At 36.0% G+C, this 17,863-nt stretch overlaps 2 protein-coding genes across 3 annotated transcripts in view; one reads left to right on the forward strand and one right to left on the reverse strand.

Annotated features, from left to right (window-relative positions):
• The window catches only part of LOC129717898 (uncharacterized), a 309,945-nt gene that overhangs the window by 61,903 nt on the left and 230,179 nt on the right, over window positions 1-17,863 (forward strand). The gene's annotated exons all lie outside the window — the stretch shown is intronic.
• On the reverse strand, window positions 691-17,831 carry LOC129717903 (uncharacterized). Its single transcript, XM_055668179.1, has 2 exons — window positions 17,501-17,831; window positions 691-1,638 (listed from the first exon to the last, which is right to left on the reverse strand). Exons 1-2 carry the CDS (start codon window positions 17,829-17,831, stop codon window positions 1,244-1,246), a joined length of 726 nt encoding a protein of 241 aa, XP_055524154.1. The 3' UTR covers window positions 691-1,243.

The raw sequence follows: 17,863 nt of genomic DNA on the forward strand, positions 1-17,863 counted from the left end.
ATAATAGCATAAACTATGATCAAATCTGCAGTTGAATGGTTTAACAACGGCAGTTTCCTGCTTTGTTGGCTGCGTTGTCCACACTTAACGAGCGACAAATTGGTTGTTTCGATACACAGCAAAGCAGCACGCCACAAACAAACATGCTATAATATGTATATCATAGCAAGCATCGTTGATGATGATGATGATGATGTTGATGACGATCGCAATTAAATTAGCTACATTCACGGTGTGTTCCCATGCAGTTTGACATCGGTTAATCCCGCGTTAAGTGGATGCCAATTATCACCTGAATCGCTGGTAATTTTCGGAACCGTTGCACTAGCGGGCCAAACTAGTGGCGGTGGCGGCCTTGCTGTCCGGAACTATCGGGGCATAATTCGCGCTTGTTGGTATCATTTCCCACTCGAACCGAAAACACCCACACAGTGCACAGTGCGGGTGCTGGAGTGACTACTTGGCATAAATCAACAAACTGAACGGAAACATGGTTTACGGTGGTTTCATTAGCCGTGTCATAACGGTTCGAACCGGGCTGCCAGGGTTGCTAATTTTTGTGTTTTTTATCTGCGAGCTAAAATCTGCACGCGCTCGAATGAACATCTATAACTTTCGCGGAAGTAACACGAGTAGCACCGCTTCTGGGCATGACAACTGCCGAATATGATAAAAAATTTAATGACGGAATCAAAGATAAAAATATTTTATTACTAATTCAGATATATAATTTGGATTTATACAGAGCAATAACACTACGCTACTTATAAAATTTTATTCCTCACAACTTCCACGTAGAACAAATATTACTCTATTTAGTTTCCCTCCAGAACAATCACTTGTCAGAAGTTCTTTCTACGTTTTATGGTAAATTTCATTTCTTCCTCCTTCCTAGTGAAGTTGGGTCGAGTCGAGATTACAGCCGGTGTCCGGAGGACATTTAATTCGATTGACTGACAAAGACCGGATAAAACTTTTCCAACCCGGTACAGCAGTGCGGAAACTTTTCTGCTTTTTGCTTCGACTATATGTTTATAAAAGTGCACTCCCCCTTCGACGACACCCAAGTAATCGTAAGAGTTTGACAATCTCGTTTCAACTTTCACCCCTCCTGCTTACCACTTGTGAGACGTTAAACTTCGCTACCTCTAACAACAATCGACTCCAAGCTCCGTTCGATGGTTCTCTATTCACTTTGTTTTATTTAATTATACTCTTCGTTTATAACTTTATTGTCGTACTTCTAGGGGTGGCAACCGATGTCTCCGTCGTTGTCGCCTGCTGGAACCGCTGCTTCACAGTGACCTCCACCGTCGATTTCCTCCGCTGCCACTTTGTTGCCAATTTGCTTCCGTCTCCAGTAGCTTAGCCACTTGTCGTCCTCTGGATCCACCGCCGAAGCCGATGACGAGGAAGTTGACCAAATCTCGTTATCGCCTTTACTTTCGCCGTTCGCCGTTGTTTTCCGCCCATCGATTGACGTCGTAGCCGGTGTCCCGCCGGGATCCGGCGTGTTGTCGGTTGCCGGGTTTGATGATGTTTTTCTCGCCTGACCTTCATCGTCGCCGTTGTCGGCCGGGTTGTCACTGATTGTTGGTTTTGCAAACACCGGAGGTTGGTCGGTGTGGTGTGGGGGGACTGATAGAAAAGAAAAGAAAAGTATTCTGATTTTTTTGGAGTAACTTAGCAGTACCGGATTATCTTGCAGTAAAATTTAAATGATTTTCAAAATTGTTTTTCAAGGGTACACTTCAGAAATATTTGAGAATAGTTTAGAAATTTTTTTCATATGGTATATTCTAATCGTTTTCGATTTTTTTCTCTGTATTTTATTTTATTTGAAAACTTGTGTGATATCAGAGCACTTTTAAGGTTTTTTAGCGGTTTAGAAACATTTTGCAGTATTTCAGTATATTATTAAGGCAGATTGACAACAATCCTAAAGCTAGAATTTGTTATTCATTAGGAGGTATTCTTGGTCAGCTTCTCTTTGAATATTTGTTAGATCTAAGAATTTTTTTTTCAATTATTTTAGATAACTAACTGCCGCTTGTTTTAGTATTTGAAAATGTTTTAGTCAATTTCTATGTGTAGGTTTTTAGATTATTTTTTCAAAAATGCCTTGGACGTGATTAGAACATTTTTCTTGTTATTTGAACTTCTAAAATATTCTTGGGGACTATTTTTTTAGCCCGATTTCATAAGGCCGATACATTTTTTTCATTTTATGTCACTTATTTTGCTGATATACGGTTGTCATTGTTTCTCATGGGAAATAAAGTACCTAGTATCAGCACTTTATTCATGAGAAAAAGTATCGGGTATATATATTATTTCAGGCTATGCAACGGCTGTGTCTGGCTGTGGGAATGGATTTTTGTGACTGCACGTGATTACGTGTAATTTTGCATGGACACTTTTGTCGAGAAGAAGAATCTTTTTAGCCCTGCTGTGCTTGTTGTACGATAAACATCAATTCGAATGTACATAACTCTTTTATTAACCATTGGCTGAACTACGCAATGGTTTATTAAAACAACACGTGCGGTATCGCTAATTATAGCAGGAAAACACTTGATCTTACATTGATTGATTGTTCCCTCCTATTCTCTCTCTTCGATAATCTCCCGTTCTGCTACATGATAATTTTTGATTTAGGCTTTTTTTATCAAATTTCTGCAGGTTTGTAGGTTTTTTTCAGTATTTGTTGCTTCTTCTTATTTGAGATATTTTCTTAGGTTTTCAAACATTTACAATATTAATAAATGTTTTGTATGCTCAAAACCTACTTTCAATTTATTCTCCATGAACCTTTGAAAGCTGGACATTTATTTTTTTTCTTATGTTCTCTTGTTTCCTTTCGAAGTTACACTTACACTTACACTTACACTTACACTTTAAACTCTGTTTTGTTTTTTAATTTGAAAATTTTTGCTTATAAGACCCATAAAATATTCCGTCATGTAAAACTACTCAAATATCAAAATACTCAAAAGCAGTTAATATTATTGCTAATTTGTTTTAAAATTTCATGTTAAATTTTCTTTGTTTTTTTCTACAAATTTTGTTATAAATTTCACCATATTTTTTAAATTAAAAATTTTATTCGGCCTTTTGATTTGTTTGCAGATATTACGAAATAATGCAAATCTCGCGTGAGTTTGTAAAAGAAGTAACAATGAGCGATTTTTTTCTCTCTCACGCTGTTTCGTTAATTACAGGGTCGTTATTAAAGTTTTCAACGATTTTTCTTCCAAAAAAAGCAAGATTATAATATAACCCAGCTTATTATGCAAAAAGTACCATGAAAAATGGGAAAATATCTTAGTTATTATTCAAAGAGAAAGTCAACAAAGAGAGTCTCTCAATGTTACTTAGGTCCCCTTGGAAAGTTACGCAGGAAGTGTATGGAAAGTTGAGCGATTTTCTATTATGGAAAGACATTCAAACTCTGTGATCAACAAATTTGCGAGAAATTTCTTGACTCTTTCTCTAACAGTATTACATTCAAATATTTCTGGAGCGCTACTAAGTGGTAATGAAAATTATTTTGGGCATCTTCTTAAGTAATATGAAACTATTTTAAATCATATATTGGAAAACGGTTATTTCCTCTGATCAGGCTTCATCAAAAAAAAAAAAAAAAAAATTGGAAATATTTGAGGAACACTTGTCTAGTGGTTCTTCAGAAGCATGTTTGTGAACTTCAAATAACATCTATTCTGAACTTAATTTGAGTTAATTCTCCTGTACAGTTTTCTCTTCTTCCTAAGAGCGTTATCGTAATTGAATAAAATAAAATGATCCCTTCTTGGCCATTATTGGAAAATAATCCCTAATTAAGTTACTCTGACTTCAATTTGGGATTGTTTCCTGTTTCTGTTAGAGTCACTAAAAGCGTACTAATCTACTAATCTGTCCTCAATCTGAATTCTTTTCCTTGTTTATGCAAAAAAGGCGTTTTTTGCCATTCGATTATGACTTTTTGTTTGGTATCCAGAAGTGTTATTTTTTCTATTCTAAGCCTTTTTTTATCCCTGGATTCAAATCGGGGTAATCTCTTTTGTCTTTTTCGGCTTTCTACTTTATCTACTAATTGCAGTTCAATTTGGGTCTTCAGGAGTATTTCCGCATCTAACATTTTTTCTTAAACTATTTATGGGTTTTCGAACTGAGTTTCTATTTTTAACAACGGCTTTTACCCGTTATAAGCGAACTGGAAATACGATACAGATTTGGTAAAATAAACCGCATCTCGACGGGACTTGAACCCGCAATTTTCCAAATCTGTATTATATTTCCAGTTCGCTTTTCTTCGCTTTCCCTACTGCACACATTTTCTGTTTACTGGACTTGAATGTTAACGGGTAAAAGCCGTTGTTAAACATAGAACCACTGTCCCCGTAGTTTAATTGGTCAAAACACCATGCCGGAGACAGGGAGATTGCGGGTTCAAGTCCCGTCGGGATGCGGTATATTTTTCCAAATGTGTATCATATTTCCGGTTCGCTTATTTTTCGCTTTCCCTACTGCATACATTGTCTGTTTAATGGATTGTTTATGGTATTGTTTTAACTTCCTTTTGACAGTGGCAGTCATTTTGATTGAGTAATTGTTTGTGTATTTAGCTCTTAATAATTTCTTGACGACAAACAAATTTTACAATTTATGACTATTAAATTTTGATGAATTTTTTAGATAGTTTAAATGATTATATTTTAATCGATTCGAAACAAAAAACAATCCTATATTTGCACGGGTAAAAATATTTTTCCGTTTTCATGACCTTTCAGAAATCATGAATGTTGTTTTCCGACAGAATCATGACCTATGACTCATGATATCATGATGTCAACCCCGAATATCATGAGCTATGAAAAGCGTTTTCAAGAATGTGACTCATGGCTATTATAAGCGTAACACATCGCTGTCGCATGGACTGGACTGGATGGCATGGAGAGTTATGACTCATGATACCATGGGTTGGACTCTGAATATCATGAGCTACTCAGAGCGCTTTTAAAAATACGACTCATGACTGCTAAAAACGTAACACATATCTGTCAAACTGCGCGCCGGTATATTCAGTTATTTGCAATTTTAGCATCCGTGATTAATACCGTAGGTGGACTAGCGTATTTCATGTGCAAAATAAGGTTTTCGCAAGTGAACGTGTTGATAAAACATATGACGAGTATCCGGTTGCATAAATTTACTCAACACAGTATTATCAAGTGCGGTTGAAACTGAACAACTGTGGCAGAGAACATACGATCGGAAAAAAATTCGGATTGGAGATCGAAAAGGATACAAAAAAGGAAATAACTACTGATACCAGGTCTATAATATAATATGCCTATTGACGTAGTGCACGTATACAAATAGCTAGCCGTAAAGTTTGTATTTTCCATCAAGCTCAGTTTAGAGTTCCTTCGCTTGAAATGTAAACTCGTTGTTGTTGTTGCTGCTAGAATTGATAGATAAGAAGCTGTGCGGCGAGTGTCATCTGCCTAATAATGACTTGAAACCAGTGCCCCGCGGTTTCTGCGATGCTTTTCGTCACATCGGCTATCGGCTAATGTTGTGAAATCCACAAGGATTTGTTCGCACAAGGGAAGGCAATGTTTATTTGTCCCGCCTGTAAAGATAAATTAGGCGGTAGAAGAATCCTTGCCTATTTTGCCGAAAAACTAAATAATGTGCCGGCTGTGTCAAACAATGTTGTTCAATTTGAACAGCTGTGTGATACTATTGGATCACTGAGTCATAAAGTGGATTGTTTGATGCTGTCGCAGAGCCGTAACGATCCCAGCCCTGCTGCTCCTGTGTGGCCGAGACTAGGAAATCAACGCTGGTGGAGTGGTAATGGTGGTGCGGTACGTAATTCTGCTAGCCGCGGCACTAACTCGATCCGTCGTTTTTGTATCAATCAATTGAAAATTATCCACGCATCAGTCCCCAAATGCAGACAATTGTAATTTAATTATTTGAACTATTGGAGGTAGCGAACGGCTTCGGCAGTGGTTAAGATTGCTGCAAAAAACCTGCCGAAGCCTTTCGCTACCCTATTATTGAAAATTGTTATTGAAAAGTGTTAAAATTACAAGAAATAAAACAAAGTTTTTTTTAAAAAGTCTTAAAAAAGCAATCAGTTTACTAGTGAAGGATGGGTGCTAACTATGTAGCAGCGGGCAGCAGCGATAGCGAGTACCAATAGCGGTAGTAGTAGCAGCGTCAGCGGTAAGTGCAACGGTATTACCTCTTTTAGTAAAAAGCGGCTTTTATGCGGTAGCGGCAATTCCTCCAGTGAAAAATTGCCGTATTTTGGCAACACACAAACGGGGGTGTTGGCAATCAAAATCTGTCTGCCGTCAAATTTATAGTCCGAAAACAACTTTTAATGTCAGGAATAGCACAGAGATGGGATCAGCATCATATCCTAAATTGAATTAAAAAACTAATTGTCCTTTTAAGGATGAACTAAATAGTCAACTGAAGAGTTAAAATTTTGTCGTTCATACATTACACCTTATTCGAAATGTTGGTGCACCTTGACATAAACGATTGTAAATTCGATATGATCTTCATGTTTCAGCACGAGTTCGAAATTTAAATGTGCACCAAGAAACAAATAACTGAGTAACCAACTTTTTTATAAGTAGACCCTGTTGATGTTTTCCACAATAAGGAGCCCAGTTTAGAGCAACCATCAACATCAAACATTTGTTCTACTATTCAGGATATCCATGATTTTTAACATATTGCTTTCTGAGAGAATTTGAGGCGACATTTTGATGACAACTTATTAACATTTAAGCATCTGATAAGAACCGCTTTTACTACATTTACACAGTTCACTTAACTATAATCGATCCACTGCATCGCGCCACGCCTTTCCGATGCGTCTTGAAACAATTATTTTTGGCTGATCGTGCTCGTGAGTAGGGGAGTGCACGCGAATAAGACCGTAAATAGGAGTGTGTGTCCATGATTTCGGGAGCGAATAAAACTCGCAAGCGTCAACACTCGGTGGTGTGAAATGAAGGAAGTGTGAAAGAACGAGAGACAGTTCGAATGGTGGAAATAATCCATTGTGTGTGTGTGATTTCGGTAGCGGTGAAAACAATACTTGGAGTATCGCATGCTTGTTTAGAGCGAGTTTAGCAACACTGGAGCAAACACCCATAAACCATTTGTAGTTAAAAAAAAACCTTCAAAACAAGTTGCTTTCCTTGTTTTGTGTTGTAAAATAAATATTTTTGCCTTTCTCCTAGAAAGGTATGACAATCACTAGAAAAACCGAAGGTATAAAAGTGGTCCCAATGGCCGAATGTCATATACCACTCGACTACTTTCGACGAACTGAGCTTTTTCTGTATGTATGTATGTGTGTGTGTGTGTGTGTGTGTGTGTGTGTGTATGTGTGTGTGTGTGTGTGTGTGTGTGTGTGTGTGTATGTGCAACTTTTTTTTCTCACTCACTTTTCTCAGAGATGGCTGGACCGATTTTCATAAAATTAATTTCAATTGAAAGGTCTAGTTGCGCCATAGGTTGATATTGAATTTCATTGTAATCGGATTTTTAGTTTAGAGGTTATGTATTAAAATGTAAAAATCACGAAATATCAATATCTCAGAAACCACACAACCGATTTCAATAAAACTGGTTTCAAATGATTGGGCTGTCCCCAGAACCCTTAACTTTTGAATTTCGTTATGATTGAACATATGGTTCAAAAGTTTTGTAAAGAAAAGTTATCCTGAGGTTGTTTAAACTCACTCATTTTTCTCAGTGATGGCTGAACCGATTTTCACAAAATTAGTGTCAAATGAAAGGTCTAGTTGCTCCATAAGTTACTATTTAATTTCATTGCAATCGGATTGTAACTGCGTCCGTTGTTCATAAAAATGTGAAATCACATAATGAAAGTAAACATGTTGACTTTCTCCTAACGATCACTGGCTAATTAAAAGGTAGAAAAATGATTAAAATGGCCGAATGTCATATACTACTCAACTCAGTTCGACGAATCGAGCATTTTCTTCATATATGCATGTATGGTAGAAGTGTATATGTTTGTGTGTGGGTGTGTACGTGTGTATGTGCACCTTTCGCACTCACTTTTCTCAGAGATGGTCTGACCGATTCTTTCTATATTGGTGTTAAATGAAGGGTCTATTTGCCGCTTAGGTTGCTATTGAATTTTATTGTAATCAAACTTTTAGTTTTGGCGCTGCGTCAGAATGTGAAAATCGCTCTTATATCTCAGAAGCGATGAACATGGTTGAAATCAAATTAATGGGCTTTTAAACCCTTAAACAATAAATTTAATAATGTTTAAACATGTGGTTTGAAAGTTATAGAAAGAAACGTAACCCGCAAACTGTTTAAAACTATAGCTGCGATCAAAATATGTGGCCTCAACATCATTTAAATTTAATATTGTACTATTTCAATGTTTGCGGCCTTGCTCGGGATTGAAGTTGAAATTAAAAGTCATTTCTATCATTTCACTTTTTGCCTTTCTCCTAGAAAGGTATAGCAATCACTGCAAAAACTAAAGGTATAACAGTGCTCAACAGGGCCGAATGTCGTATACCACTCGACTCAGTTCGACGAGCTGAGCATTTTCTGCATGTGTGTGTGTAACGCTCTCCCAATCTAACTCGATTTTCTCAGAGATGGCTGAATCGATTTCAATGAAATCAATTGCAAATGGAAGGTCTAGTTGCCCTTTAAGACCCTATTGAATTTTATTGTAATCTGATTTCTAGTTTAGAGGTTATGTATCAAAATGTAAAAATCACGAAACATCAATATCTCAGAAACTACACAACCGATTTGAACAAAATTGGTTTCAAATGAACGGGCTACCTAAAAACACTCAACTTTTGAATTTTATGAAGATTGAACATATGGTTCAGAAGTTACAAAAAGAAACGTGTTCTGGAGACTGTTTAATCTCACTCATGTTTCTCAGAGATGGCTGGACTGATTTTCATAAAATCAGTGTCATATGAAAAGTCTTGTTGCCCCATAAGACCTTAATGATATTTTTTTGCGAACGGATTATTACTTTTCTTGTTATGTTTAAAATGTGAAATCCAGCTTTGAAATGAAACATATTCTGATGACTACTTGGGCTCACTCACTTTTCTCAGAGATGGTTGACCCGATTTCCACAGAATTAGTATCAAATGAAAGGTCTAGTTGCCTCATAACACCCTATTGAATTTTGCTGTAATCGGAATGTAGCTTCGTCTGTAATGTATCGGAATGTGAAAATCACTAAACTTCATTATCTTAGAAACTACACAACAGATTTGATCAATGAACGGGATAGTTACGGGATCGAATGAACGGGATAGTTAAGGGTTAACTGATGAATTATGATTGAACACGTGGTTTCAAAGTTTGGCTCCCCCATACGTTCATAGTGTTCATAGTGTCATACAAACGAGTAATCTCTCAAACTTACAAATAACAAACTTCATAAAAATTTGGTATACTGTTCAAAAGTTTTGTGAAGAAAAGAAATTCGAAGGCTATTCAACACTATAGCTGCTTTGATCAATATATATGGCCTCAACATGATTTAAATGTGGTATCGTACTATTTGAACGTTCCCGGTATCGCTCGTGATTAAATTGTTCGGAATTAAGAGTCATTTCTTATATTTCGCTATTTCTGAAGCACTAACATTACGTCAAATTTCATATTTTATACTTTAATTACAACATCAATATTTTAGAACCCAAAGAGTGAATATACCTTTTTGGATTTAAGCATTCATGTAAATCTATTTTTACAAATAATAAGTTTGAATGAGAAAGGCTGAGTCCGACCGCTAGGTGGATTAATTTAGGTTTTTTGTGTATACTTTTATCGGTAAGATAAAACTGTTATCTGCAACTTTTCTGATGAAGTCACACCGATTAAACAAACCGTTCTGACTCTAAAAATATTTTTTAACCACCAAGAAGGCAATCCACGGGTGACGTTTCACTGCTTGTACGTTTGAAATTGTTTTTTCAAGTTGCAAAACCAAAACACAACCAAACACAAAATCTTTTAATGCCGGAAAAAAAGTCTAAAGTGATATTTTATTATTGGGTAAAGGATTGTCACTAACCATACTGGAGCAACCGATCGTTTGTTTTTCGTGCTTTTCGATCAGGGTTGCATCCAAATTGCGACCGTTTGAACATACCTAAGGCTGTCAAAAGTTAAAAAAAATTGAAATCAGCTGACCGCACCTGTCTCGTCGATTGCCTTAGCAACATCCATAAATTACGTAACGCAAAAACCCCAATTTTTGGACCCCCACCCTCCCATATGTAACGAAAAGTAACGCCAAAACCTAAGACAAGACGTGACAGCTGGTCACCGTTACATTCAACCAATTTGAACCGGCTGCTGATTGGCTGAAGTCGATAACGCAATCGTCACGTAGAAAATACAACGAGGTTACTTTTCACTGTAAAGCAATCATTCTGGCATCAACGGTATGGAACGTTCAAAAAAATTTCGACGGGGATGACGGCCGTTACGAAAAAAAAATAAGAAGCCAGCTGTCGCGTCTTGTCTTAGGCCAAAACCTACCCCCATAAAAATTACGTAACGCTGTTTAGAAGAATATGCCAAATAAAAATGCTCATATTTGGAAAGTCTCCCCTTGGATTTTTTGTTACGTAACGCTGATCTTACCTCCCCCCCTTTCCTATATAACAAATCGTAATGCCAAAGAATATATCCCCCTCCCCCCTATTAGTATTACGTAATTTATGGATGCCGCCTTATACCACTTTAAAAAAAAACCTTTTCACAAATTATTCGTGACCAAAAACAAAAAATGATAATAGCACAAAATGACATCGTCAGCCCATACGAACATCTATGCAAAGTGCAAATGCAATGCTATGCAAATGACATTAAAAAAATAGATGAGAAACATTTTGTGTTCTCGATAAAGATTTACAGTACTTTTTTCAGAAAAAATAGAATACGTTAGGAAAAACGATCAAAAATGGTTGAAATGTTATTATAAATTGATTAGGGTATCGAACGTCTTTGGCAGGTTTTTGCATAATACTGCTGCAGAAAAGCTGTCAAAGAAAACTTATTAATTTATGTTTTACTTTGTTTTGCCGTGCAAATCATAAATAATACTGACTGTCGAACTTGTTACTACAAACGCAAATCCTCAAACCATCCCTAAGACCGTGAACAAAATCTGATCTTTTACGATTTTTATCAATTGTTTAAGGTTGAAAAATTATAATTTCAATGATTCATAATCATGAATCAAATTCCAACTTATCAGAGTGATGAATCCAATTCAAAGTTTATGAACTTTTTTCTAAGTTTAATGAATTTTTATTGTAGTTTCATGAAATAAATTACTGACTTCATAAAACAAAACACGAATTCAAATATAATGTCAAATTTCATTCGTGGAACGCTAGATCACATGAATTATATTTTCAGTTTCATGATCGATAAGACATGACATTAAGATTTAATGAACCAAAGCAAAGTTTCATAAATTAAATGTACCAATTTCGTGAATCGGATCACACAAATCATGATTTCATGAAACTAGCCCAATCAATCATGAGTTCAATTCGTGGTTTCCTAAATCAAAGCAAGATTTATAAATTTTTTTTTATAAATCGAACACCCGATTTCATGAGTCAAATGCTATATGTCCTGACTCGCAACTCATGATTTCATAAATCAAAATCATGGTTCCAGTAGCCAAAGCAAGAATTCATAAATCAAACACCCGATTCCCGGAGTCAAATGCAATATTTCATGACTCGCATTTCATGATTTCATAAATCACAATCATGGTTCTATGAGTCAAAGGGAGATTTCATAAATTGGACGCCCGATTTCATGAGTCAAATGAGTTAAATTTCATGACCCATTAATCATGGTTTCAATCCAAATTGCTCATGATGTCAGCAAAACAGTAACGCACGGGGTGCGTTACGAACAATTGGCTCATGATTCCACGAGTCTTTACTCATGGTGTATATTCATACCATGAAAATACACCCAAATCATGAAATCATGAGTCATTTTGCCCGTTTTCGAGATTTTATTTTTACCCGTGTGCTGCAACAAAATCACTTCACTATTCTGAGCTCAAATTGGAATCATTTTTTTATCAACTTTTTTTTTCACCATTATAATTGCTTTTTCGCCATTTAATTCGGAATCATTTTTTCCCTACTCTTCGATGATCTCACAACAACAAATTGTCTGTTGTTGTGAATTTTAGTAGTGTTTTTCTATTACTCTGAACTGAATTTGAGATTATTTTCTTCTTGGCTTTAATTGGAACATAATCTCAAATTTAGTTACTCTGATTTAAATTAGAAGTTGTTTCCTGTTTTGTTACAACCCTCAATAGCATTTTTCCCCAAACTGTGCTCAATTCTTTTTTTTTGTATTTCTATCTTAAAAGCATATTTCGCTATTCTATACTCAATTCAGGGTTATTTTCGAGTCTATTTTTACCTGGATTTTATAAGAGTTATTTCCCCCAGCCATAGCCTTATTTTGATTTTTGTATGTTCCAGCCTCTAGAAGCATTTTTCTGAAAATCTGGGCTCAACTTGGGATTTATTTCAGGGAGGGTAATAGCGATTTCTGGTCTTGAGAGGTATTGTTTGCTATCTAGATTTAATTTTAGAATTTTTCTCTGGCTTTCTTTAGCATGTTCACACCATTCTGGGAAAAATTTGAAATTATTCTGTTGATTCTTTACTTGCTTTTACTTCTTTAGGCGCTTTACTGGTTTACTACTTTAGACGCTTTTAAGTCTTTTTGTGGCCTCTACTGGTTTTAGAAGCGTTGTCTCTACTCAAAGCTCAATTCTGAATAATATTTTTCTTTGTTGAAGACCAAAACCACTTTCTATGACCTTCAACAACTTGGTGTAGAGTTTCTATGCGTAGACGATTTTAATAGCCTAATTCAGTTTATTTAACCATGCATACAAGCTTTCGTACAAGCCCTAATGAAGCTCTACATGAACCTCGATTTTTACCATTTGACGTTTCTTTTGTTACTTCCACTGTATGAAGTCCAATTTCGTAACAAAAAGCTCACTTTTAAACTGCCTTCTGTATGAACGCTAGGGTACCAGCTCTAAATGGTCATCTCGAATTAAAAAAAAAACCCTATACAATATGTTCACCTATCGGACTTAAAATATGGTGGCGCAAAGCGATTCAGGATTGGTTTTTTTGAAATCTGAATATTACCGGAGGAGGCGGCCAGTGAAATTCCGTTTTTCAAAAAATTTGGTATCATCTGAAAAATTTTTTTTTGAGAAAAATGGCCAAATAAACGACTTGATTATCCAGAGAGTTCGATCATCGGGGGTGAAATATTTTTAAAAACTATGGATAATAGAGTCCGACTTGTACCAGCAATTTCCTAATGAAATTCAATAAAAAAGTGATCTTTTCATTTTATTTTCATTTTTTCTTCAACGTACGCACTAATCTGTGTCGTATAAAAGAAACCTACCCCCCCCCCCCCCCCCCAAATGGAATATAATGTATTTGGTGCCTTCTATAGTGTAAACTATGGTCTACGCGGATTTTTCATAAAGGTCGTTTTTTACTCGGTATGTTTTCATTGTTTCTTTTTTTGTGTGTTCAAATCGCTTGTTTAGAGTGTCTAATGAGGTTACTGAATCTAATTACCTAATATTCACTGATTTGGCCTAACCTTTTTATATGTTTCTTTGTTTTTCAGCTCGATTCGCAGGTAGAAATAACACCGCTATTGATTCTTTTTCGAAAGTATTCAACAGAAATGATTAAAAACCTTTAGCAATTGAAGTTTTCTTATACGCGAATTTAGGAATTCACGCGTTTCTTTCACGCGAATTTCGGAATTTATTTTTTCGAGCATTTGTAAGGAAAAAAAACATAGGGGTATATTATACAAGTTATTTGGAGACACTACTGACCAATTACAGAATTCTAATTTTCGGAATTCCGGGAAGTCCCAGGAAGTCGAATTTTCCGGAATTTTTTTTCGGATGACAGCAGATCTCGACGTTTCATGCATTTTTAAACCATTTGGCATAAAAAAAGTCTCGAAACGCGAAAAATTTCACGGAATAATTGAAATTTTGGATATTTTTTCTCTTTTGATTTTCTGATGTTAAGTTATATTTTTCGCAATTTTGAACTCAATTTGGGGTAATTCTTTAGTCTTTTCTGGTTTAAGAAACGTTTTTTCGCTATTTTGAGTTCTATTTTTAATAAATTTTTTTGTCCTTTCAGGTCTCAACGAATGTGTTTTTCGCCACTCTGAATTTATTACCTTTTCAATTTTTTTTTGACTTTTCTAGCATTTTACTGACTTCACTTTTACATCAACAGTCCTCCTAGTGGTCCAATATCGAACGACGACTAAATACCCAGTTTTGTCAGTTATCGTTCATATTTCGCATTCCAAAAACTGCCCAAACTGCCTGATTAACAGGAAATTAAACAGACGAAATAAAATGAAACTAATTCGTAAAACAGCTTTACGAATTAGTTTCGTTAGGAAAACGTTTGCTAGCATCATCTGCCACAGCTCATTTCCATAGACTAAATCGTACGTTACTTTGAAATCCACAAGAAGTGGATTAGTAGGTTGTACTTCCGGATCTCATCTGGGATCTACTGCAGGATGATGATTTAATTTAATTTAATCGTGAAGCGTCTTTTCTGGTTGGTTTCGTTTGTTTTGTTAATTTGGGGTAATTTAGGATATTTTTTGATTTATTCTGGCCTTTTTTAGCGTTTTTCGCTATTCTGAACGTAATTTAAAAGCATTATCCGTTTGTTGGTCTTTAGACTTGTTTTTGATGTAGAATTACGTCTTACGGCAACATATATACTGTCGTGAGATGACAAAGTGACGTAAGTGTCCCTATTTTCATATATGGGTTTTCTATGCAAATTTGTTCGTTATTCGAAAACCTCTCGTTTGGTATCTTCCTTTTCGTTGTTACTTATTCGTACGTTGCACAAAAACTATAAAACAAAGTAATGTAGGCACCGTTCTAGTGCAAAAGTGAAAGGAAATTCATTCATTTTTAGGCCGTATTAAAAAAACTGATCAGTGCTGTTGAATGATGATATGAGTATGATACTGCCGAAATCGGGATGATACCCAGCAACCCAATATCGACCTCAGGCGTAAATGATTATTTTCGGAGTCAAAAAGATGCTCAGCCGTCATTTTCAAGTTAAAGATCATCAGACCATAACCTATTGTACGAAATTCACTTTTCAACTTTTAATATTTCGGCGAAATTGAGCCTGAAATTTTTCTTCAAGGAACGTTGTTTAAATTATTCTGAGCTCAATGTGGGCGGATATTTTATGGTTCTTATTCGTTTCCTTTCGTAATTCTAACTTCAATTTTGGATAAATGATTTCTTGGGCCTTTTATAACCCCATAAGCTTTTTTCTACTCAAGCTTTGGAAGAGCTTTAAAGGAGCTGAAAATATGTACAGTATTTTAAACGGTTTTAAATCATTTTATGTTAATTTTGTTTGCATATATCAGCAACTTTTAACGACATTCGGCAAGTTTTCGCTACTATTTTCTACGATTTTTAATTATTTTTTTATTACTTTGTTCTATAAGCTGATGACGGTTCATGGTGTCGATTTCGTGGCAACTTTTATTAATCATTTTAACGAGTTTCTGCACCTTTTTAACAGTTCTCAATCATAGTTTAAATACTTTTGTGAATTTTTTAATGTTTTTTTGGCGCATTTTAAACTTTTTTTTACTATTTTTAGTAGAAAATCTATGACTTTTCAACCAAAGAGTTCAGCGCTTTGCTCTTGTGGAGCTCTTGCTTCCTCTAGGTACAACTTCTTAGGAAGTTACCTCCTAACTAACTCCATACCAAGTATGGAGCTCTAATCCCAAGCAGTTCATTAGTTTTATAAACTATGTTCAGTGCCTCAGATTATCGATGTTTATTCACGAGTAGACGAATTGATTTTTTCTCGGTGTCAGCACATATTTTTCTGTTGCAACTCAGCAACCTACGCTTATTGCGACGGTGCATGAATTTCGTTTACCATATTCAATGACAGAACAGTGGAATGAATGTCAAAGACCACGAAATGATATCCAGAGCAATTTTGGTGATTATTAATCCTAGTAGTGAATGCCTGTTCTTGCGTTGTATACCTTACGGTACAGTGATAATTGTCGAATGAATCATTTTTGACGATCAAAATATCAAAACGAGTGTAAATGTTTATGCCGTCAGTGTTCATCGGTTGTTTGGTTTCATGAAACGTTCGCATGGGTAGTATGATTATCAATCTAGAGATGGCTGAAAATCGCTGCTTTTGAATATCATGATATTGATTATTCTCAGCACTGACTATGTTGTACCTAATTGGGGTACAGGTTCACAACAAAACAGTTCTACTCCATCAATGAGTACGAGCAATCCGTAACCTGTGCTCAGCAATCGGGACCCGCCACAAAAGACAATCAGCAAGAAAGCCGCAGCGGCATTTCAGAACCCAGTGCCCTTCAGGCATACAGGAAAAAAAAAGACTTTTTGATTACTTTTGACTACTTTCTATGTTATGGTGATTATTAACAGTTTCTTGACGAATTTTATATAACATAACCCGTCCATTTCAAACGGAATAATCGACATTTTTTGCAATTTGCTAACGCTTTTCTGTTTTCTGTTGGTTTTTGATGACTGTTTTTTTTTGTTCGCAGTAGTTTGATATTTTTACCAATTTTACAAACGCTTTTTTTCGACGAATTCAAGTTTATTGCTGATTTTAAGACCGCATTTTTACTAATTTTTAACGTTGTTTAACAACCTTTGAGCAACTGTGACTAAGAATCCTAGCCAAAATTCTGGCAACATTTGAGACTTTTTAGTAGTCTTTCTCTTTGGTTGCTAAATGTGTTCAAAAGTTATTAACGATTTATTTGGATTTGCTGGCAACATTTCCAACACAATTTTCGGGAAAGTCAGAGAGGGCCAGGGATTTTGTTGTTCTATTGGGCGCGCAACTAAGTTTTCGGTGCCTTTTTTTTTAAACAAAGGTTAATTTTGAAAATTCATGCTTGGACATGATACTGAAGCAAGCTGTTCCTGCGATTGGCGTAAAGATCTCCATCGATTTTTTTTCCAATTCAGCCACTTCAAAGATGTTTCGCCTTCCTCCACGCTGACAAATGTCAACATCGCAATTACCGTTTTTAAAGTGACGGAACTAATCACGGTACGTTGTTTCACTTAGAGCAGCATTTACGTGAACTTTTTTTAACTCTCGATGCGCTTTAGTTTGGTTTATCAGGTTTAAGACAGTTCGAGATTATTATTACGAAATATCAGAAAAATTAAAAAGTTTATGAGCATTTGTGAAGTATTTTGAATATTTTCCGAAACAATTTTTGTGAAATAGAGGGTGTGATGAGTTACAATTACCTGATCTCTGGGAGTACTGCTGCCGTTCATTGCGGCTGGAAGCGGTAAAAAGCCGACCAAAACTGACGATCAGCTCGTCCAGCAGCCGGTTTGCCGTCACCGATCCGGAGGACTGCTTTGGTTCGCTACTAGCGGTCAGCGGTTCCGAGTTTATCTTACCCTGCTGCTCCGGGCCCGGATGTTCCACCAGATATTTGTTCCGTTTCACTTCCTCCGCCAGAAAATCCTTGAACCCCCGGCGGAAGTAATCGTTTATCAACCGCCAAACACCGGTGCTGTAACCGAGAATGACGGCCACAAAGAAAAAACTCCGGAATGCCAGGAGCAACATGTTGTTCTAACGTTCGATTGTTTTTTGTTTTT

The sequence above is a fragment of the Wyeomyia smithii genome, chromosome 1, assembly GCF_029784165.1.
Source record: "Wyeomyia smithii strain HCP4-BCI-WySm-NY-G18 chromosome 1, ASM2978416v1, whole genome shotgun sequence".
Classification (NCBI taxonomy): domain Eukaryota; kingdom Metazoa; phylum Arthropoda; class Insecta; order Diptera; family Culicidae; genus Wyeomyia; species Wyeomyia smithii.

Bases quoted from the DNA above. Each gene is read 5' to 3' on its own strand.
- LOC129717903 (XM_055668179.1), bottom strand. From the start codon at position 17,831: ATGTTGCTCCTGGCATTCCGGAGTTTTTTCTTTGTGGCCGTCATTCTC. The intron at 1,639-17,500 runs GTAATTGTAACT...CTTTTCTATCAG, and splicing joins GCAGTACTCCCAGAGATCAG to TCCCCCCACACCACACCGAC.